Here is a 23106-nt window from a genome sequence, read left to right as displayed (position 1 = left end):
CACATACACCCCTCACTCACCACACACACCCTATTCAAACCCCACATGCACACATATCCTACTCACACACCACACACGCACATACACACACACACCCATGTACATACCCCTCCACACATGCACACACACACCCCATGCACATATGCACACACCCCACTCACCCCCCACAGGCACACACCCCCATGCAGATATGCACACACCCCACTCACCCCCCACATGCACACACACAACCCCCACTCACACACATGCACAGACACACCATGCACACACACCCCACTCACACACATGCACACACAAGTCTCCTGTAATCACACAGCCAGCCCTCGGTGTGTGTGTGTGGTACACCCTTCTTGCAAAGGGTATACCTGGGCCCCTGGCCAGTGGAAGGCTCCCAGCACAGCCAGGTGCAGTCCACCTCAGGCGTTCAGGGTACATGGGAAGAGGCTGCTATCCTGGGAGGCCCCTGCTCTCAGGGACTTCCCTTGTTCCCTGACAGCCCCCAGTGTTCCCTGCTGATACCTGACCATCAGTTCTGGGGTCACCACAGCCTCCAGCTTAAAGGCGGCCTTGGGGGCTCCCAAGTGTGTCATGGGTCTCCCAAAGGCAAGACTGGGTGGGGCCTCCCCCCACTGCCTGGGAAGGTAGTCTATACCCAGCCCTGAGCTGCCAGGCCCCGTGCCTGGGAGTGGGCCAGGCCATTGGGTCAAGGGAACCTGCCAGGAGGTCCTGTGCCTGCGTACCAGGTGAACACTAGAGGCCCATCCATGCAGGACATGTGGCCGTGCCGATGGGCAGGGTGGGGGTGTCCTGGGGCTGCCAGTGACCCTGGGTGTGAGGGGACTGGCCCTCCCTGCTGCAGGGTGAGCATGCACACCTTGCACATCAGTTAGGGTGTCTGATGAACCAACATTGTGCTCATGCCCAGAGACAGTGGCTGCAGAAGTAATTCAATGAGCGTGCTGAGACAAACCTCCCTGGCGGTCCCTGGGGAGCTAGATGATTAATTGTGGGGTGTTTTCACCTGGCAAAGTGGCTGGGATCCAGGTATGTTTCTGAGGCTCCTGTGTGTGTTTAATTTTAGAAGCCCCCTGGGCTGTTAATTGTGCATGGCCACATTCCCCGGCTCTCCTCCCAGCACCTGTCAGGGCGCACCTTAGACTCCAGGTGCAGGTCCAGCCAAGAGCTTGGCAAAGGAGAAAAATGGCAGCTAACAGGCCACTTAAAGTTCTGATGAAAACATTTTTTAAATTAAAGGAAGTATAAACCCATCTCAGATGAGGGAAGGCAGAGACTTTCCTCATCTCGTTCACCTCCTGGGGTCTGTTTCTTTTTTTCTGTCTCCCTTTTGCTTTCAAAAGGCATGAAGGGGTCCAGGGGATCCCACAGGCCCACCTCCCCACTTGGGGCATGGGAGGCCGCACCTGGAGTAGAGGTATGCCATGAGCCCCAGAGGCGTGCCCGCCTGCAGGACGCGGGCCTTCCTCTGCTTGCCGCCACGCGGGTGCTTGCTGACGTTGTAGAAGATGAGGGACGAGGACTCATCCAGGGGGCTGAAATCCAGCGTGTCGCAGTGGGCCGCGGAGATGTTCACGATCACCTGCAGGGCGCAGGGCTCCAGGCCCCACCGCTCCGCGTACATGACCTGTGTGTGCAGGGAAGCGAGCTGCCTCCGTCTGGTTGGCCTGCTGCCACCGGGGGCTGGCAGGACCGGGGCGCTGGGTCACCCTGCTACTGATGGCAGGGAGGGGGGGCGGGGGGGCGGTTAGGGATTCGGGCCGACTTGCCTGCAGGTACTTCTTGACCAGTCCCAGGAACTGCACTTTGCACTTCATTTCTTCCAGCTGCCCTCTCAGTTTGGACAACATGGTCTTCACCTCGGAGCCTGGGGGCGGGCAGAGTTGGCACAAAGCGGGCCCCAGCCCCCCGGAGCGCCTCTGCCCGGCCCCGAGCTACCTTTACTGCGCTTCTCCTTCTGCAGGAGCTTCTGGTAGAACTTCAGCGTCTTCCGGTAGTTCCTCTTCTCGATCAGGAGCTGCTGCTCTAGCTCCTGCCACGAGACAGCCCGTGAGCCCCGCCGGCGCCCGCCCCGCGCGCCCCGCGCGCCCCGCGCTTGCGGGCGTGGTCGCGGAAGGCGGCCTCCCCGCAGGGCCCGCGCAGAACCAGAGCGCGGGACACGTCCCACGCGGGACACCGGGGTTCTCACGGGACCTCACAGGGACGCTGTCGTCATCCAGCCACAGAAACGGTCTGTGTGCGCCACGGGGGACGTGAATTCCGACGAGGGGACTAGGAAATGTCGCCGAAGTGGGGGTTGGAGGCTAGCAGGGGACCTCTCGGCAGCACCACTCGGCGAATGGCAGACCCAGCAGGGACCCTGCAGGTGGACACACTACCCGGCATCGACCAGGAAGGTTTCCTCCTGCCCCGGCAACAGCCCAGCCAATGAGAGACGGCCAGGGCCCAGCCAATGAGAGACGCCCAGGGCCCAGCCAATGAGAGACGCTCAGGGCCCAGCCAATGAGAGACGCCCACGGCCCAGCCAATGAGAGACGCCCAGGGCCCAGCCAATGAGAGACGCCCAGGGCCCAGCCAATGAGAGACGCTCAGGGCCCAGCCAATGAGACGCCCACAGCCCAGCCAATGAGAGACGCTCACGGCCCAGCCAATGCAGTCCCCAGTTTACTCCAATGGAGTTTTAGTTTACAACAGGTGCCCCAACTCCCCCCTATGAAAGAGCCTCCTCTTTGTTCCCAGGTCTTGCCTGTGGTTTTTGCCCTAGTTTGCTTCTGTATGTTGCAATTCTCTGCTTTCCTGAATAAACCGTTTTTCTGGTAAAGTAACTGTTTTATTATGAAAGTCAACAGAAGTGGGGGCAAAGATAGTATCTCAGTAAATTGGTATTTGCAAAGTAGATCCCATTGAGCCACTTAAAACAATGAGGGCAGAAAATCGTTGAGGCAGCTAGTGGCCTGTCCCGGCTTCTTGACCGTCCCCCACCCCAGGAAAGCCAGGCCCCCCGCACGAGGAGGGGGTTGGGGTGCAGGGGCCGCGGCTTGGGCCCCGCCCTGGCCCACCGAGGGGCTGCCCTTCCGGATAGGTGTCCAGGACCGCTTCTGCCTGGTTGGGGGGACGGGGAGCTGGCCCGCGCCTCTGGCCTCTCTGGTCCCCTCTGGCCCCCCAGCCCAGCCGAAGGCCCTAGCTGCCCCGCGAGGCCCCTGCAGGACCCCCACGCGACCGCCGGGGGCGCCGCGTCCCCGCACCTGGGCCCCCGAGGGTGGGGATCCCACCTGAGGCCCGGCTGCCCAGCTTGCGTGGCCGCCCCCGACGGACCCCCACGCGGAGTCCCTGCCCCAGACTCAGGCTGGCTAGCCCCCGTTCCCACCGGGCCCCTCGGCGGTGCTGCGCGGGGACAGCGGCCAGGACGCGTGGCCCCTGCTGCTCGCGGGCAGTCCAGAGAGCCGCGGTGTCACGGTCTGCGAGGGTGCTCAGCATCAGGGGCCCCAAACCCCTCCTGGAGAATGTGCATCTCCCAGGAGGGTCCACAAGCTTGCTTGGGGTGGGGGGAAGTTCCCCCAGCTCTGTCCTCCAGTGAGGTGGGTCTGGGTTCTTCTCTCACCCAGAGGGACCAGGAAACCCTCGAGGCTCGAGGGCAGGCTCAGGGCAGCCAGTGTTAGAAATGACCAGAACCCAGACATGGCTCCTCCCTTGAAGGAAGGAGCAGACAGATGCAGCCTGGCTTCCTGCCCCCAACCCTGCAGGCTCCAGGGCTGAGGAGGGGTGTGAGTCTGGAGCGGTGAGGGCGCTGGAAGCCTGGTGGGTCCCTGGGAGGGGGCCTTGAGCTCCCACGGGTCTCCAGCTGGGGCTGTGAGGTTGCCTGTCCCTGGGGGAGGAGGATAGGTGTGGGGTGGGCACAGTGAGGGACCTGGCTAGGGCCAGGAACCAGAGGAAGAGGCAGAGGCCCAGGGATCTCTCAGACTCCCAGGGAAATAACTTCCTGTTAGTAGGGTTCAAGGTGGCCCCAGGGCCCTGAAATGGCCACACTGATGGGAGCCTTACTCTGAAAGCCAAATACACTCCGGTCTTCATTTGGGCACATCTAATCAGCTCAAACCCAAACAAGCTTTCCCCTGGTTTCCTCTAACTACAACAAGGGACTTTGCTTTGTTGGTAGCACTTATTTCTGTACAATTTTGTGAAATTAAAAATGCAGGTGGTGTTTTTATTTAAATATTGGAATCTCTTCTATCTGATGGTTTTACTGAAAAGGTGGTTCATGTGGCTGTCTTCTTCTTCATGCTTCTGTTTTATTTATTTATTTTTTAAAGATTATATTTATTTATTTGAGAGAGAATGAGAGACAGAGAGCATGAGAGGGGGGAGGGTCAGAGGGAGAAGCAGGCTCCCTGGCGAGCAGGGAGCCCGATGCGGGACTCGATCCCGGGACTCCAGGATCATGACCTGAGCCGAAGGCAGTTGCTTAACCAACTAAGCCACCCAGGCGCCCCTCATGCCTCTATTTTAACGGTGGGGTAGCAGATGGCCACGCCAGGTGGTAGGAACCTCCAAGCCTGGGGCAGCTGTGGGGCAGGGGCTGTGCCGGTGTTGGGGGATGTGGTGCAGACTGAACACAGAACCCCCTTCCTCTCCCTCGTCTCGGTTGTTGAATCGGGTCCCCCAAGGCCTCCAGGACCTTCTCCAGCCGGGCCACGTGCAACCTGCAGGGGCGGGGGGTGTCACACACTGGGACGGCAGGCAGTCTCCGTGGAAACAGGTGTGGAGAACGCTGATTTCGAGCACAGCGAGAGCCCCACATGAGGCAGACGTCTGGGGAGGAAGCCTGCTGAGCACAGCTCATGTTGCCCCAAAGCTGCTGAGACATCTCTTGGCTGGGACTGTGTGTGAGGAGAGTGAGGATCGGACGTCGCACACCCGGGCTCCAAATCTGCCTTCCCGGCTCGTCGGCCCGAGGACACCGTCGCTGGTCACCAGGGTGGGGGATAGAATGAGCGCCCAGGGTGTGTGGGGCAGAACTGTATGCGCAGGACCTGCATGCGCCTCCGACATGGGAGCCACTGGCCGTGCGTGGCAGCTGTAGTATTAAAAGGACACGAGAACGTCCATTCCTCTGTCTCGTAGGCCACACCTTGAGTGCTCAGCCACACACGGCCGGTGGCTACCCGGGGGATGGCACAGATCTGGAACGAGTCATCACTGAGGACAGTCAGTGGGAGGGCGCAAACCCTGACCCCGCACAGCTGTGTTCACAGACGGACTCATCTCTGCCCTCGGGAGGTCTGGTTCAAGCGAGGCCAAGGGTCTCTGCAGTCCCAACCACGCATGCTTCTCTGTGATCCTCCCTCCCTCCCTTCCTTTTTTTCTTTGGATTTTATTTATTTATTTGAGAGAGAGAGCACCGAGAGAGGGAGAAGCAGACTCCCCCCTGAGCAGAGAGCTGGACATGGGGCTCCATCCCAGGACCCTGAGATCATGACCTGAGCCAAAGGCAGCCGCCTAACCGACGGAGCCACCAGGCGCCCCTAATCCTGGCTCTCTGAAGACGCCACGACCCTGGCTGACATCCCCCAAAGCCTGAAGAGGGGAAGGACGGCCCCGAGCCCTGTGTTCCTGGGCTCTCCTTTTGTGCAGCTCAGAACCGCCATGGGGAGGGCACTCTCTGAGGCCACCCTGCACAAGGCTCTGTCCAGCCCCCTCGCCCTCTCGCACACTGTCCAGATGCTGATCCAGACCCCTTCCCCCAGAGAGGGCCCGTGGGACACACCTGCTTCCCACTGGAAAGGGAGGCTCACACAGACTCCAGGACTGTTTCGACTGATTTTAAAACTAAATCTATGTGAACTAAACTCCACACAAGACAGAATAATGGAGAAGACACACGCGAGCAGGGCTTCACCACGACCATACTTGGCAGAAGCACAGCAAACCCGACCACAGCTGACTTGGACTGGCGAGGTCTAAATAAAATACTTAGGATCATTTGCGTTGAGGTGCTTCCCCTGGCCTAACCCAACGAAGGACTTCCCCCACAGGATTATGAGAGAAGGGAGTGTGAACTATCTGATGCACAAGCACGCACAGCCCTCTCCATGGACACGGGCCTGAAAGCTGGCCAGTACTGAGGACAAAGAGAACCAGTCAGAAGGAAGCCGGAAAGCCAGAACTTACAGAGAGAAGAGGGAGGAAGCGAAATCAGCACCACTCACCTAAATACTGAAAGCAAAGCCTGTTTTAACAGCCTGTGAAGGGCAACAAAGCCTCTCGGGACAGCTTCACAGCCCGGGGCACCTGGGCTGCGGCACGAGGAGACGCGGGCACTCAGCCCGCACTCACGGCAGGTGCGCGGGGCACGTCGGCATGCGCTCGGTGACCAACGGAGGGAACCCGGTGCCCTCCAGCCGCTCTGCCCACCCCAGCGCCTGGGCCTGCCTCGCACTCGCTCGGTTTGGGTAGCGAATGTGAAAGTGTGACCAATAGTTGTTTTACACCTTTCCAGTTTGCCCGAAATGCAGCGGGTTCTCAAAGAGAAACATGTCCAGCCGCTCCCCCTCAACCGCCGCCCCCGCGCCCCATGCAGGCAAGGGCGCAGGAAACTCACCTGTCTGCATTCCGGTTCCAGGAGAGACATCTTCCCCAGGTGAGCAGGAACAAAAGGGAAAACAGGGTCACTCCGAGTCACTCCACATCATCCCTCAAACCACCTGCCTCCTCCTGACTGTGCCCCACCCGCAGAGTGACCGCAGAGTGACTGTGGGACCGAGCCTGTTTCAGAGATGGGAGGCCCAGGGCACCTCGTCCCAACCACACGGTCATGGTCCACATAAGGGCAGCCACTGGCCGCCGGCACTCTTCTGGTCTGAGCTGGCCTCTGAGCCCACTTTCAAGAACAAACTGAGTGTGGTGCAGGGGTGACCTGGGCTCACCAGTGGGTGCATCTCCCTGCAAGGGGCCGCCACCCTGAGGAGAGCACAGGACTGAGGAAAGGGCCCCGTCAGCCTACAGCAGGCTCTCGCACACAAAAGAGCCACCCTCTGCGGTGCTGAACACAGGGGCTGGCAACAGGGCAGTCCGTCCATAGCCGTCCATCATAAAGACGTGACTATAGTCAGCAGGCGCGACCTGTGATGTCAGAGGATGACCTACGACATTGGAGGACACACCTGGACTCTTACCATCCCCCCTTCCCCACAACTCTCGGATTAAGCTGTTGGGGAAGTCGGTGTGGACACAGTGAGCTGCCTCTGAAAGGGCCACGTCCTCTGTTATGGGGCGTGGGCGCCCTCAGCCTCCCCGTTCCCAGGTCAGCGGGGCTCCTGTCTCCTGGTCCAGCTGGAGGTTAGAGTCACAGGATGCTGGTGGGGCCGTGTGCACGGATTGAGGGCAAAGGAAACTCCGCGGGATGCTGCCTCCGTCTCTTCTCTGTTCACTAGGATTCAACTAGAATGACATCTGTAAGCACCGGTTCAAGTTCCCAAGGCCAAGGGTCATCCTCTCCTTTTTTTTGTTTTCAACTATTTTTCTAAAAGATTTATTTATTTATTTGAGAGAGAGAACATGCGCGCACAGTGGGGAGAAGCAGAGGGAGAGAGTCCCAAGCAGATTCCCTGCTGAGCGCGGAGCCCGATGTGGGGCTCGGTCTCATGACCCTGAGATCACTACCTGAGCTGAAACCGAGAGTCGGACGATTAACTGACGATGCCACCCAGGTGCCCCGCTCTCAACTAGTTTTTAAATTTTTATTTTGAAAAATTTTTTGTGACAAAATACACATAACATAAAATTTACCATTTTAACCATTTTTCATCATGCTTGGCATGAAGCACATTCACCCCGTTGTACAACCATCCCCACCCTCCATGTCCATCTTACAAGAGGGAAGCTCTGTCCTGATCAAGCCCCCATCCCCTCCCCCCGCACGGCCTCTGTGAACGCGGTGACTCCAGGGACCTCATGAAGCTGGGGCACAGAGTACTGATCCTTCTGTGTCTGGCTTTCACTCAGCATCAGGCCCTCGGGGCTCCTCCATGACGTGTCAGGGACCAGCCTGTCCCACTGTGTGCGTATTCTCCATCTCCATCCATCCATCTGTTGATGGGCACTTGGGCTGCTGTGAGCCAGCTCTTGGAGGCCCTCCTCCCAGCTCTTTGGGGTGGACACCTGGAGGTGGACTTACTGACTTACGTGGTAAATCTAGGTTTAATTTTTGGAGGAAACTCCAGAGTGGCTGCGCCATTTTACATTCCCACCAGCCATGCATGAGGGCTCCAGTTTCTCCACATCTCGCCAACATGATATTTTCTCTTTCTTTTTTAAATTTTGGTAAGAGCCATCCTACCGTGTGTGAGGTGGGGTCTCACTGTGGTTTTGATTTGCTTTTCCCTAATGACCAGGGATGTTGAGCATCTTTTCATGAGCTTTTGGCTATTTGTGTATCTTCTTTGGAGAGACGTCTATGTAAGTCCATCACTCCTTGTTCAGCCTGGTTCTTGGGTTGTTGCTGTTGTGTTCCCTATACATTCTGGAGATTAAACCTTTCTCAGATATAGGATTTGCAAATGTTTTCTGCCATTCTGTTGGTTGTCCTTCCCCTCTGTTGACGGCGTCCTTTGACGCACAAAAGGTCTGCGTTTTGATCGAGTACAATTTTTTTTTTTTAAAAGATTTTATTTATTTATTTGACAGAGAGAGACAGTGAGAGACAGAACACAAGCAGGGGGAGGGGGAGAGGGAGAAGCAGGCTTCCCGCTGAGCAAGGAGCCCGATGCGGGACTCGATCCCAGGACCCTTGGGATCATGACCTGAGCTGAAGGCAGATGCTTAATGACTGAGCCACCCAGGTGCCCCGAGTACAATTTTTCTATTTTTACTTTTGTTGGCTGTGCTTTTGGTGTTATATCCAAGAAATCATTTCCACATCCAGGGTTGTGAAGCTTCTCCCATTTTCTTCTACGAGTTTTATCATTTTAGCTCTAACGTTTAGGTCTCTGATAATTCAGTTAATTTCTGGAAGTGGAGTACGGTACAGGACTGACTTTATCCTTTCGCAGGTGGACACCCTGTCTTCCCAGCACCGTGTGCTGTGAAGACTGTCCTTGGCCCACTTGCCGGTCAGATGGTTTGTCAACAATCATCTTACTACGGGCTTATTTCTGGGCTCTCCTATCTGTCCTGCTGTTCTGTACGTCTGTCCTCATGCCAGGACCGCACTGTAGCAAGTTTTGGAATCAGAAGTGTGAGTCGTCCACTTCCGTTCTTCTTCTTCATGATTGTTTGGCTAGTTGAGGTCCCTTGAGATTCTGTATGAATTTGAGGATGAGTTTTTCTACTTCGTCGAAAACCATCATTGGGCCAATGCTCTTTCTAGCTCAAGGATCTGTATGAGTGTGGACGTGCGGATGTTTCACACTCTGAGTTAGAACACTGTTCTGTGTTATTTCTTTTGCTTCTCAAACTGCTCTGGCTCTGGCTGCCGGGGGCCCTTCAGCTGGTTCCTCTGAACTTCGACGTGCCCCCATCATGGGTTCTTTTTTTTTTTTTTAAAGATTTTATTTATTTATTTGAGAGAGAGAGAATGAGAGAGAGCACATGAGAGGGGGGAGGGTCAGAGGGAGAAGCAGACCCCCCGCTGAGCAGGGAGCCCGATGCGGGGCTTGATCCCAGGACCCCAGGATCATGACCTGAGCCGAAGGCAGTCACTCAACCAACTGAGCCACCCAGGCGCCCCCATCATGGGTTCTTAATCATTTCCTCACTTTCTGGCCCAAGATGGCTCTGGCTTGCTGTCACCGGTCTTGCCCCAGTCCCAGGGTCCATGATTTCTTCCAGGAGCCCTGGTCCCTTTGACTGGAGGATGGCCCTGGAACCAGGACCCTGGCATGGGCCGTCTCTGCTTCCAGGCCCTCAGCCTACACAACTAGGAAACGTGCGGTGCGTATTTCAGGGAAGCGTTTTAGTTCCCCACCGGCCCCTCGGAAACCGCGTCACGGCACTCACTGTTCACGGGCCCTCTCAGTGACGAACGTTAGGATCCTCAGGACCCTCCAACGCCAGGACAGCCCAGGGTGTGGAGGACCTGTTCCACTCCTGCTTACGAGGCCCGTGCGTGTGGTGGGCTGTCATGAGCTGCGGCCCCATCGCTGGTCCCACGACGGGGAGTGTGATGTGGCTTTCTGCCTCTTGTGGGCTGTTCACTTTCTACTTCTGGGAGAGGCCATCGCAGGTAGAAAGCTGCTGGGGCAAGAACATCTAGCAGCTCCGAGTAAGCTTCATCGTGTGCAATACACGTTACAGAAAAGGAAGTGGGGGCGAGGTCCGCAGGCCCCTCCCGCCCCCCCGGAAGGAAGGAGCTGGTCAGGGGCTGGGAGCCCCGGACTCTGATTGCAGCGGCGCGGAGCTGCCCTGTGGTCTGAGCTCTGTGCTCCCGGCCCTGACAGCCTACATGTGGGCCCCCCTCCATGCCAGGGCCCCACCGGAGGCCCCTGCCAGGCCCCAAAGTCTGGTGCCCGTGATGGCACATGCAGGGATCACAGCATGAAGCCCGGAGGGGCAGGGTGGGTCCACAGGGCATGGCCCCCATCCTCACGTGTGCAGGCCGAGGGCAGGGCCCTGCTCTTTTTCCAGCTTGGGACTGAGCAGGGACACCAAGTTCAGGCAGTGGCAGGAGATGAACAAGGGGGGGCCTCGGGGGAAGGTTCAGATGGTGCTGTCAGGGCCGGGAGCGCTGCGTTCCTGTGCTGCTCCTTGGAGGCCAGAGGAAGTGAGTCGTGCGGGCAAGTAGAGGCACCAGGAGCAGGACGCTTAAGCACTGATGGGGTCTTTCCCGACTGCTGTCCTGGAGGGTCAGGCCTTGGGCACCGAGGCCCAGGTGGGGGCTCCTGGTCACAGGGGAAGGCTGCAGCCCAGGTCAGAGCCGGTGGGTATGGGGGGCAGGGGCCCAGTGGCAGGGGCAGCGACTGTGGGTCCAGAGCTCTGTGGGGTGCCCTCACCCAGGGGCTGCCTGGCCTGGCCACCCTCAAGTTTGTGGGCTCCTCTTGCCCTGCTGACCAGGGAGAGGCGTAGGCTGCCCTAGCTGGAGGGACGCTGCCCACCAGGGAAGCCCAGGCCAGATGACCCCGGGATCTGGCCGGAACGCACCGCCGCGGGCAAGGCATGAGGAACAGGAGGCTGCCTGGGAGGAGGGGGCTCCACCTGCCTGCCCCCCACCCCCGAGACACGGCCCGAGGCCAACAGTCACCTGGCGCTCACATGCCCAGCTAACAGAGAGAAAGGCCATGTCCTACCCGAAATGTGGACGACACATGCAGATGAGCACAGTACTCCCATGGAGGGTGCCCAGACCGGCGCGGGGGTCACTGGTGGTGGGTGGGGGCCCAGACGTGGGATGCAGAGAGGGGCTCTGGACGCACCCCCCACTGCCTGAGTGACTGGGAGCTCCTGTTGCGATGCGGGACTTGCCACCCAGGGTGCCTCTGCGGCCACGGCACCTTCTTCCCCGACACGGCCAGCAGTGGGCAGCGGCCCGGGACTCACCAGGCTCTGGGTGTCCACGTCGGTGGCCCCGCCGGCTCTCTGCCTCACCAGCTCCTTCACGTAGCTGGAGACGTCGGCGCCGAAGCAGTCAGCCTCGTAGAAGGCGCTGCACCAGCCGGGGCTGCAGCTCTGGAGCTCGGCCGGGCCTGAGTGCACAGCCGGGGCCCCCTCCTTGGGCCTGGCCAGCCGGGCCACTGCCTCAGGCCCCGGGCCCCCTCCCTGCTGCCCGTGCTCTCCGGCCTCCTGCTGCTGTTCCCGCTCGCCTCTGACCGACTTCTGAGGCCGGAATCCCACCTCAAAGTTACCCCGTGAGAGCTCGTCCGCGTCCACATCGGACAGCACCGGGGACGGGCAGGGGGCTCGGCTGACGCGCGCGGTGGTCAGTTTCTCCTTCCCTGCACGGGGGAGGAGGATTCCACTCGGAACTCTAGTTCGTGTGGCAGAGTCCATCACTAATTGTTTATGGAGAGGCTGCTCGTGCTGAGTCGGGGACGCAAGGTCTCTTGAGACGGCCGGGTGCCCCCCTGCTTCTCTAGCGGCCCAACAGGGTCCTGAGGGTTCAGGGGGGTGGTCCTGCATCCCAGGAGGGTCCCTCAGATCCCCTCCCAAACACAGGCTGTCCCGTGGGGCCGGAGTCCAGAGAGGAGACCCCAGGGGTTGTGACCTGCTTGTGCAGAGAGGAACACAAACAAGGCTGGATCGAGGGGCAGAGGGGCTCACTGGGCACAGTCACTTTGCTCCTAAACTTCCTGGGGCGTGCACGTGGTAGAAAGGGTGGGAGGAGGGTGCCTGTCCACCTGCTCCAATGCCCATTACGTGTGATCATAGTCATGCAACCTGATTCTAAAGCCATGTCCCATTCAGACGGGATTCTGTGAAATTACAAAGACTTCAGTTATCTTGGAACCCTGTGCTAACATTCCAGGAAAATAAGCCTCAGAGTCTTTAAATGGCACACGTTTCTAGGAAAGATGCAAAGAGTCCCCGATCACCAAGCCGTTGGCCAGTGATTCCAGAAGCAGAAGCGCCCTCCCAGCCCCCAGCCCACTGGGCTCCTACTCGCCACCCACCTGCTGGCCTGGGAGAACCCCGTTCACAGCACAGAGCCCCCAGGGGAGGACAAGCCCTGCTCTGGGGTCTCTGAGGGGACACTGGGGGGTTCCAGGGGCAGAGGGGAGCCTCTCCTGTAAGAGGGTCAACACAGACCCCGCCGTGGAGAGTTCTTGCCCCCAGAGCCCATGTGTCTTACCTGCTCCATGCAGCGATGGCTTTTTGCTGGACAGTGAGCAGCCACTTGGAGTGCTGGCCGTGCTGCCCTCGGGCTGTGACCCAGCCTCCTCCGAAGCACTGTCATCAGAAGGGAGGACATTGCAGGTGCCCCCTGGCCCCTCCCGGCCCCCCCCACCCCGCACTGCCTTCCAACAGGAAACTTTCGGCGGATGTGCAGAAGCCCCACTGAGGCTGCAGTGGGGGCCTCCAGTGACCCCGCCCCGGCACCCCAGACACACACACTCTGAGGCCCCATCCAAGCTTCCCAAGGACAACCCGACTGCAGGCCACAGGCTGGTACAGAACACCGTCCTTCCACAGTAATTAAGGGGCCCAAATCTGTGGCACAGGGCTTCCTGGGCCTTCGTTTCTGGAGGTCCCTGGATGGTCCTTCTCCACGCGGCAAGAACACGGGGGTGCGGGGTGGGGTGGGGTGCTCGTCTCCGTGCTCTGTTGACTGGTCTGCACAGGAGGGGACCACAGCAAGGCTCCCCCCCACAGCTCCCGCGGCAAATGCAAAGTGACGCCCTGTCCTACCTGCCTGGGGCAGCCTCTGGAGGCAGACAGGGCTGTGGGTGTGCCTGGTGTCAAGACACGGGTCCAGGCATGGTCCCGCCCCTGGGGCCACCGCCACCCAGTCCATGGCAACGGAGCACCCGGGCACAGTCTGTGAAGGCGCTAGGGCCACGGGGCTGGGCGGGGGCACCGGGAGAGGGAAGCCGCCCATCCTCCAGAGGCCATCACCCCACGTCGGCCATTAGGAGGGGAGCTGTCACCCAGTGCCGACCTAGATGACGGGGTGGGGGCAGATGCTGTTCCCTGTGGGGGTCTCCTCCCCTCTGGGCTCCCGGTCCCTTTGCCTCCTCAAGCTGGTAGCTGAGCAGGGATGTGCCTCCCATACCCTGTGAGCCCACAGCCCTCTCTTCCTGCCCAAAGGAGCCCGGTGCCCAAACGGAAAGCTGTGGGTTAGGGTGGGCTTCGGGCCCAGCGAGAGGGACCCGGGTGGGTGGCCAGTGTGGGGAGCTGGACTTCAGGGGACAGGACGTGTGGGGAACACAGCCGGGGGCCAGAGGGGGCAGAACCAGGGCCGTCTGGCCTGGCAGGGGACCCCAGGGTGGGGGAACCCTGGGGCCTGACGAGGGGGACTCACTTCTCGGAGGGGGACATCCTCCCATTCACCACTTTGAAAAGACTCTGCAGCAACTTCTCCCCCCAGTAGAGGTCACAGAACTTCTCCGATATGGCCCCACAGAAAGTGGCGTAGGTGAGGTCTTTCAAGGCGTAAATATATTCCCCTGGGTTTGCAAAATGGTAGCGGCCAGTCACGATGTGGGCGAGCATCCCCTCTGGGTTCCCTGCTCTCTACAGCTGGGGATCAGGGTGGGGGGAAGCCGGGGCAGTGGGACCAGGCCCTGAGACCCTCTTCCTGCCTGAGGCTCTGCTGCTGGCCGACCCCCCGGGGTGTAGCTCTGCCCCCTGAGCTCTTCATGCAGATGGATGAGTGGGGGCCCCAGGTCCCCTTCACACTGATCCTCCCCCAGGGCACTGTGTTCCCCCCGGCCTCTCCCTGGTCCTGGGGCTTCTCTGGGGAACCCTGTGCCCACCCCCCCATGATACCCATGATCAGAGCCTCCAGCCCGTTGTCCAAGTAGCCGTCGAAGGCAAACTCCTCCTGGATGAGGCGCATGGCCTCCTGCAGCGACGGGCAGGCTGTCCTCTTCGGGAGGGCCGAGGCGTCCATGCCGGACAGACAGAGCTTATGGTCTGCTGGCAGGGGCCGCTCGGGGTGACTGTCTGGGGCCAGGCCATCCTGCTCTGGGACAGAGGTGCCTTTGGGGCTGTCTGGACTCGCCTTGGCCAGGGAGGGGTCCCTCGGGGCTGATGAGGGACCCCGAGGCTCCCGGCCTGCGCCCTCGGTGGCCTTGCTCCTGGGTGGCTTGGCTGGGTGACTCGGGTCGTGGCGGGCTGCACTGGACGCTGGGGTTCCAGGTGGGACTGATTGGTCTGGCCCTTGCTCCATGGGAGGCGCCTGTGCCTTCAGGAGTGGGGCAGCCATAGAAGACTCGGGCATCGCTGGTGAAGCCCCCTCCGGGCCAGGGGGTGGGACGCAGGGGATCCCCTGGGCCGTGTCTCTCGGCACTGACTCCCTGAGCGGTTCTGGGGCTGCTCCCTGTGGTCCAGCAGCAGGTACTGGCCGGTCAGGAATCTTCTGGCTGGTGGTGGCTCCATGGGCCTTGGAAGCCTGCTTCCCATCGTCCTCCCCGTTCCTGAGAGCACAGAGAGAAGGAGGGAGCACTCGGGGGTGGCTCAGGGACCCTGCCAGCTCTGGGGTGGGGGTGCTCACCTGGCATCACCTGCATCTGGGACCAGCACGATGGGCTGGAAGTGTGTGGCCGTGGCGGTGAAGGCGGCCGGCAGCACCGTGGCCCCTTCGCGGCAGGGGGGTTGAGAGGGCCCAGGCCCCTGCACCACCACCAGCCTGGTGTCACCACCGACCCGAACAAAACCTGGGGATAAACTCTGCATGAGTGCAGGCAGTGTGGGCTGGCCCTGCAGACCCCCGGAGTACCCCCCACCTCTGCCACAAAGCTGCTTCCCCCCATGGGGTGCTGTGCCCCCCCCACGAGCCTCCAAGGGGACTTCCAGAGACCTGAGGTGGCCGGAGGCAAGGGTGATGGAGCTGGGAGGGCAGGGCCGGGTGGGGGAGGGTGGGAGCGATGGAGAAGGCCACAGACAGGACCAGGGGGTCGTCTTCCTGCTGCAGGATGGGGTTACCGCCCAGACAGGGCAGGAACCGGTCAGCAGGATGTGCATGTGGACGTGGGAAGAGAGTGGAGGGACACTGGGGTTACACCACCTGCTCTGGAGGCCGGTGACATGAGAGTGACTGGGCGGCTGGAACAGAGGAGGAGAGTGAGCAGCAAGGCCGCCAGGATGTTCTGGACACCTTGCTCTGGGGCCCCGTGGTGCCTGCCTGTGGGTGTCCACTCAGGGCTGGGGTTCAGCAGTGGGAGCGGTTGTGGGGTTGGGAGGCAGGAGACGCTGGGCCCTGGCGGCCCACCTGAGCTGGGCCTGGGGGTGCTGGGGTTCAGTTCAACCACCGAGAGAGCATTCTGGAGGCTGATCGTCTCTTCCTCCTGGTCAACCTGAGGCAGAAGGACACGGACCGCCCAGTCAAGGTGACACCAGGGACCCAGAGGTGCAGACTGGACACTGGGCGCACTCCCTGACCCTTCAGTGGCACCCCCAGCCCACAATGACTCATGCAGCTGGGCTCTGGGCATACCGCTTCCCAGTTCAACAAGGTTTGGGGAGGTTTCTAGGGCCTGGGCGGATTATAGCACCGTTGGAGACCCTGGGCTTCTCAGAACTCAAACTCCCACAGGTTGCCGGGGGGACTGTGTTGTGCCTTTCTGCCATCCAAGGGCCCCGCCTGGGTCAGTATGCTCAGGAGGCCAGCAGGCACATTTATAAACCATGCCGGCTACCTGAGGGTCACTCCGCAGGACAGGCCCCCGCCCCACACACGCCAGGCCATCACCAGAGATCGGGGCGGAGCTGCCAGCCGGAGCTCCTCTGAGAGCGAAGGAGAAGTTACCACTTCTTTCCTAAACTCACTCCACATGGACAGTAAACAGCAAAAAGCAAGGAGGGACCCTCATCTCTCCAGGGCCCCAGGGCAGAATGAGGGGTCTTCACCCATGCTCTGGAAGTCCCCATCTTACCTTATAGGTGGATGCCCTCAGGTGAGCTAAAATCTTTCTGCTGTCCATGCCCCGCTGTAGGAGGTAAGTGCTGCATATCTGCAAGAAGGACGAGCCCTGTGTCCAGGTGCTCTGAAATGCCGCAGGCTGGGCAGCGGCCCCAGGTCATTCCAAACGTGGAGGGGAGTGCATCTCAGGCTGGGGCCCTTCAGAGAGTGCTCGGTGGCTGGGAGGAGGGCCTGGGGGCTTCCTGTACAGGAGGACCCCACAGGTGCCGCTTCCCAGGGAGAGCTAAGCAGGCCCCACGTGGAACGAATAAAGACCCAACAGAAATGGCCACAGCCCCTCCCCAGGCCCCTGCCACACTGACAGCCATCTGCATGGAGGGGCGAGGGGGGAGCCGCAGTCTCCGGGGGCGGGGGCCCCAGGGCTGGAGAGGAGGGGCACAAAGACACATGACCCTTTCCAGCCGGCCTGTCTAAGAACTCTAAGAAAGGGAGACGTTAAGACCCATAGCAGAATTAGGGCAGAACCACTCAGCCCTCACATGCACAGACAAGACAACAACCCCCCAGGCTACAACCTAAAAAACAGGCAAGAGAACAATTCTGTAGACAATTACGATTAACTGCAACTTGACCCAGTTGCCTGGGTCCTTTGTGACCCTGACAACAGGGCAGTGGCCGCCTGCAGGGTGAATGTGGATGTGGCCCCAGAGCCATGTGCTGGGGTGTTAAGCAGATTTGAGGCCCAAGGTCTGCCGTTCCTTCTGTGCCCTCAGTCGAGCTGTTCACTGGCCAGCTCTGGGGTGAGGGGTGGACACTGAAAATGCAGCTGACCCCCACGAACTGACCCTCTGCAAGCTCAGACATCCTGATATTTGGGGACAGATGTCACTGATGAGAATTTCTATTTTTCCTCTGGGGTTATGGATGGTACTGAATGTGCAGATAAAGATTCTTCCCTTAAGCCACCATTTAAGGCTCCCCCACCCACCATGGACACCTCTACCATTTCCTAACTGCTGGTGAGAAACCACAAACAACTCTCAGCAGAGAACGCCCCCCTCCAAGCTCTGCACGGAGGCTGTGTGGCCCAAGTGCAGGGATGGCCCAGACCCCTTGGGGTTCCCGTCTAGAAAGCTGTTTGCTTCCGCCAACTCCGGGCAGAGGCTGCGACCTCCCCACCTTAGAGCGTTTACTATCAAAGGTCACAACTGTGAACTTCCTCTGCCCTCGAGGTGTCTGTGCCTCTTACAACCCAGGATGTACCTGATGCTCTGAACCTCGATCTTCAGGAAGGATGGGGCCCCAGGCTCCCAGTGTCCGTGGGACGGCGGACATGGCCACTTCCCTCCCCAGTCCCTCATTCTCCCTGAAAACACCCAGCTGCCTCCATGCAGATCTGGAGTGGAGTGAAGCTCCTTCCCTTGCCGTCCGTCCATCTGTCCGTAGCTACTCGGTAAACTGGTTCAGCATTGTAGCTAATGTCTGCCGAGTTTCTCTTTGACATGAGAGCTCATCCGTACTTGGCCGAGCAGGCCAGAGAGGCCCAGAGCCGTTAAGCAACCTCCCTGAGGCCACAGAGCAGTCAGGGGCAGAGAAGGCCGCACAGGGCTTCTCCCTCCGGGGGTGGCCTTCCCGTGGCCTCTTGATCACTGAACCAATCGCGGGACCGCCCCGCACTTGTCCAGCTCTTGGGAGGGTCAGGGAAAGGGAGGCAAGAGGACCCTCAGAGGAGGTGAGGGAAGTTGGGTTGTTGGGGAGAACTCTGCTCCCTGCTGGCAGGGGCCAGGCTGGCCCCAGGACATCCCCTGCCCACTCCAGCCGGGCAAATGCACTGGGGACACCCGGGTGGTCTGGCAGGGGCCAGGGCAGTGAGCAGCAGACGCTGTCCACCACCTGTCCACAAATGAAACCCATGGCCCTCCCTGTCCAATGCCCACTTTTCCGGGAACAGGAGCCTGGGCGCTCTGTCAGCCATCGCCAGGCCCTGGACGGTGACCTGGGGTCCCAACGGCAGGTGGTTACCTTGATGGCCTCAGCTGTGCATGGCCGCTCCTGGGCACTGCGTCTGGCCATGTCCAAGAGGAGGGTCTTGAGCCTGCGTGGCAGGGCCAGCTTGTGGTCTCGGGGGACGCTGAACTTGGCTGCTGTCCACAGGACTGCGGCCACACAGTACACGGAGGCCTGGGTGGAGAAAAGCCCAGCCCTGCTCAGCAGCACCTCCCTACCCTGGGCTCCCCCAGGGGCACCCCAGGCACTAGCATGACAGCCACTCCTGTGGGGACCCCTGCCGTGCACTGCCTTGGAGCTTGGAGGCCCCAGCGAGACCCCGAGTCAGATCTCCCAGGGGCCTGGCCTGGGGACCTGCATGTTTACCAAATACCCACGGTCTTCACCCTGAAGTGTGAACAGCTATGACTTGAGGCCTCAGCGGGGACCCTCCCACTTTCACGGTCCTCAGGCAGGTGGAGGCCGCAGCTCGGGGGTCTGAGGCCAGCGGCCCCCGAACCAGTGGGGTGCTGCTATATGGCAGACCACAGGCTTCTGAACAGAAATGCCCACCTCCACAGACACACATCTGTTCATTCTAAATGTCCCTGGTGCAACACACAGTTTAGAAACAAGGAAAGGTGTCACACTCCTGTTTAGTAAGTTCCAGAGAGCCAAGGGATCTCCCCGGATGTGCTCACGGATTCTACCCAGTTCTTGAATCCGAATCCGCCTGCGTCAGACAGGTGGCTGCCACACGCCTACTGGTTGGTGTTTTCATTTGACTCGACAGGCGAGATGGAAGCGGAATGTGGAAGGCCCGGTCGGAGCTTCGCTGCGGTGAGCGGGTGGGCTCTCTGCCAGCGGCCTCGGCTGCTGAAGGTCTCGGGTGGGTCCCACAGACACGGCACACTTCTGCGTTCAGTCACACCGTGAACATTTCCTCTGTCACTTCGTGAAGTCGACACCACTGACAAAACCTGGTTTCCGCGTGTGCCCATCTCCGAGGCATGAATGCTCCCACGCGGCCAACACCAAGCTGCCCAGGTGGTGCGGGCGCTCGGGGCTGGGGAGAGCGGCCCCACCGGCTAGGAGCACAGATCACCGTGCGGGACAGTCACATAATGAGGGAATTATTAGCTCTAGATATTTATTGACCTTTAAAAAAATTCAACTATCTTGAGATCATTATAGATTTACATACAGTTGTAAGAAATAATACAAAGAGATCCCGTGTGCCCTGTACCCAGGTCCCCACAACAGTAACATCTTGCAAAACTGCAGGGCAGCATCCCAATGCTTCCGTCATCAGATGTGTCCGGCGGCCCGAAGCCATGTTCTTAATCCCTGGCAACTACAAGTCTGTTGTCCGTTTCCATGGTTGTGCCATTTCACATAAAGGGAATTATACAATATGTGACCTTTTGGGATTGGCATTTTGCTGTGAGCATAATTATATGGAGATGCACCCAGGCTGCTGCCTTATCAACACTCTGTTCCTTTTACTGCTCAGTAGCATTCCATTTGGACGGACCCCCACACGTTCAACCGTCCACACATCTGGGCTGTGTCCCATTTGGGGCTGTTCTGAATGCAGCTGCTGTAATCATTCATGTGCAGGATTTTGTGCAGATGTAAGTCTCATTTCTCCGGGACGAATGCCTGGGAAGGCGGTTTCTGGGCTGCAGGGCAGTTACATGTTGAGTTTCTGATGAAACTGCCAAAAGGGCTGTACCCTTTCGCGTGCCCACCAGCAGTGACCAGGAGCTCCTGTTGCTCCACGTCCTCGCCAGCATCTGGTACGGTCAGCGTTTGGGGTGTTAGCCATTCTCATCGGCGGGGAGTGGTGTCTCCTTGTTTTAATGTGCAATTCCCAAGTGCCACATGACGTCGGACGGCTTTCACATGCTTGTTTACCATACGACATCTTTGGCAAGGGTCTGTGCAGATCTTCTGCCCACTTTCTAACTGGGTTGGTTTTTAAATTATTTTGGTTTTTTGTTGACTTTTAAGAGCTCTTTGTATATTTGGAATATAGATACTTTATCAGATGTGTGTTTTGCAAATATTTTCTGCCAGTCCGTGGCCAGTCTTTTCACTCTCTTAAAGTAGCTTTTGCAGAGCAGAAGTCCGAGGTTGTCATGGAGTCTAACATGGACTTTCTCTTTCCTGGACTGTCCTTTTGTGTTGTGCCCAGAAGTTACTGCCGGATTCCTCCTAGGGGCTTTATTAAAGGTTTGCATTTTACATTTAGATCTATGATCCATTTTGAGTTAATGTTTGTGAAAAGTGCAAGGTCTTTGTTAAGATCCGTTTTTTTGTTTTTACATGTGGACATCTAGTTGTTCCAGCACCATTTGCTGAAAACTGTCCTTTCTCCACCGAATTGCCTTTGATCCTTTGTTAAAACCAGTTGACTATATTTGTGTGGGTCTATTTCTGAGTTTTCTGTTCTGTTTTGGGTATTTGTCTTTTGCCAACAACACAGTCTCAATTACTATTGCTTCACAGTAAGTTTTAAAATTGGGCAGTGTCCGTCCTCTTTGTTCTTCTTCAATATTGTGTTGGCTATTCTGGGTCTTTTGTCTTTCCACACATACTTTAAACTCAGATTGCTGATATCCATGAGTAACTTGCTGGGATTCTGATTGGAACTGCATTTAATCTATACATCAAATTGGGAAGAACTGATATCTTAACAGTATTGAATCCTATTCATGAACATGGAATATCTCTCTATTTATTTAGATTTTTTTAATCAGAGTTTTGTAGTTTCCCTTATAGATCCTATATGTATTTTGTTAGATTTATATATGAGTAATTTTTTTGGTGTGAATGTAAATTGTATTGTATTTTTAACTCCAAATGCCAATTGTGCACTGTTGGTAAACAGTAAAGCAACTGACTTTTGCATATTAACCTGCTATCCTGAAATCTTGCTGTAATTGCTTATTAGTTCCAGGAGATTTTTTGTTGATTCTTTGGGATTTTCTACATGGACAATCATGTCACTTGTAAACAGAGACAGTTTTATTTCTTCCTTCTCAATCTGTACACATTTTCCTTTCTTTTCTTGTCTTATTCCATTAGCTAGGACTTCTAGTACGATGCTGAATGGGAGTGGTGAGAGGGACATTCTCCAGTTTTACCCCATCTTAGAGGGAAAGCATCTAGTTTCTCACCATTAATTATGTGAACTGTAGGTTTTAGCAGATATTCTTTATCAAGTTGAGGAAGTTCCCCTCCATTCCTAGGTTGCTGAGAATGGCGGATTTTGTCAATAGCTTAGCATCTCTTGACATTAACATGATTTGTCTTCTTTAGCCTATTGATGTGATATGCTAGATTAATTGCTTTCCCATTGTTGAGTCAGCCTTCCGTATGTGGAAAAAATTCCCACTTGGTCCACTTTTAATTTTGATGAAGTTCATTTTGCCCACTTTTCCTTTTGTGGAAAAATTTATGGACACTGCTTTTGGTGTCAAGTCTAAGAACTCTTTGCCTGGCCCTTTATCCCAGAGATTTTGTTTGATTTCTTTCATCAGCATTTTGTAGTTTTTAGCAGGTAAGTCCTGTGCATGCTTGGTTAGATTTTCATGCAAGTATTTCATTTTTTTTGAGTCATTGTACATTTACATTAAGTTTACATTTTATATTTTAATTAAATTTATATGTATTTAAAAATTTTTTCTTTAGCTAAGACAACAGAAGAGATGATTTACTGTACACGTTACATTCAGCCACAACTGAGAACAGAATCAGTCCTGAAAGTCACAGGTCCAGGACAAAGGACCATAAGGGACTGTTTTGGTATGAACAAAGTGGGTCTCTCAAAAGTGGTCATTGTGATCATATGGCGATGGATGTTTTAGATGCACTGAGAAAATTCTAGAAAGTAGGTGTGTTGTCCAACAGTTTGTAACAGCGTCCCTGGCCTCTGGCTTTCCTTGTTTCTGCTCCTGCAGCTTCATGGATGCACAAGTGAGCACTTCACTTGGACCTTTGCTTCAACTTCAGCTTGTGCATTTGCTTCTTCCTCCATGTGGTTCATGGCCCAGAGGTTTCCAAGATGGTGCTAAGGCTGAGAGCAAATGCACTGTATTTTTTTTTTTTCACTGTATTTTAAATTTTGGTGTCTGCATGTTCATTGCTAACATACAGAAATACAGTTGATTTTTGAATGCTTATCTTATATCCTGTGACCTTTCAGAACTCACTTATTCATCCCATGGGCTTCCTTAGAATTTTCTACATAGACAGTTATGTCTTCTGCAAATAGTATTATTTCTTCTTCCTGGTCTTTATGCCTTTTACTTGCTTTTTTTTGCATTATTGTAGTGGCTAGAACTTCCAGCACTATGTTGAGTAGAAGCAGTGATAGAGCACACCCTTGCATTGTTCCCAATCTTGGGGGAAAGCATTTCGTCTTTTCTCATTAAGTATGACGTTAGCTATAGGGTATGTGTGTGTTTGTGTGTGTGTTTGTAGATGCTCTTTATTAAGCTGAGGAAGTTTCTTCTATTTGTATTTTTCTGAAAATTTTTTATTATGAATGGTGTTGAATTTTGCCAAATGGTTTTTCTGCATCGATTAAA

General features: G+C 56.9%; 1 protein-coding gene across 1 annotated transcript in view; it reads right to left on the bottom strand.

The window, feature by feature from the left end:
- Positions 1–23106, bottom strand: part of KNDC1 (kinase non-catalytic C-lobe domain containing 1) — a 62344-nt gene that overhangs the window by 11936 nt on the left and 27302 nt on the right. Inside the window, 11 exon segments of the mRNA XM_034986516.1 lie at positions 1422–1642; positions 1785–1882; positions 1954–2047; positions 11545–11939; positions 12794–12891; positions 13964–14108; positions 14431–15154; positions 15157–15320; positions 15875–15959; positions 16539–16616; positions 18548–18706. Coding sequence (XP_034842407.1) covers positions 1422–1642; positions 1785–1882; positions 1954–2047; positions 11545–11939; positions 12794–12891; positions 13964–14108; positions 14431–15154; positions 15157–15320; positions 15875–15959; positions 16539–16616; positions 18548–18706 — 2261 coding nt within the window.

The sequence above is a fragment of the Mirounga leonina genome, unplaced genomic scaffold (assembly GCF_011800145.1).
Source record: "Mirounga leonina isolate KUSES-001 unplaced genomic scaffold, KU_Mleo_1.0 Mir_114, whole genome shotgun sequence".
In the NCBI taxonomy this organism is placed as follows: Eukaryota; Metazoa; Chordata; class Mammalia; order Carnivora; family Phocidae; genus Mirounga; species Mirounga leonina.
This window is presented reverse-complemented; position numbering and strand designations above follow the sequence as displayed.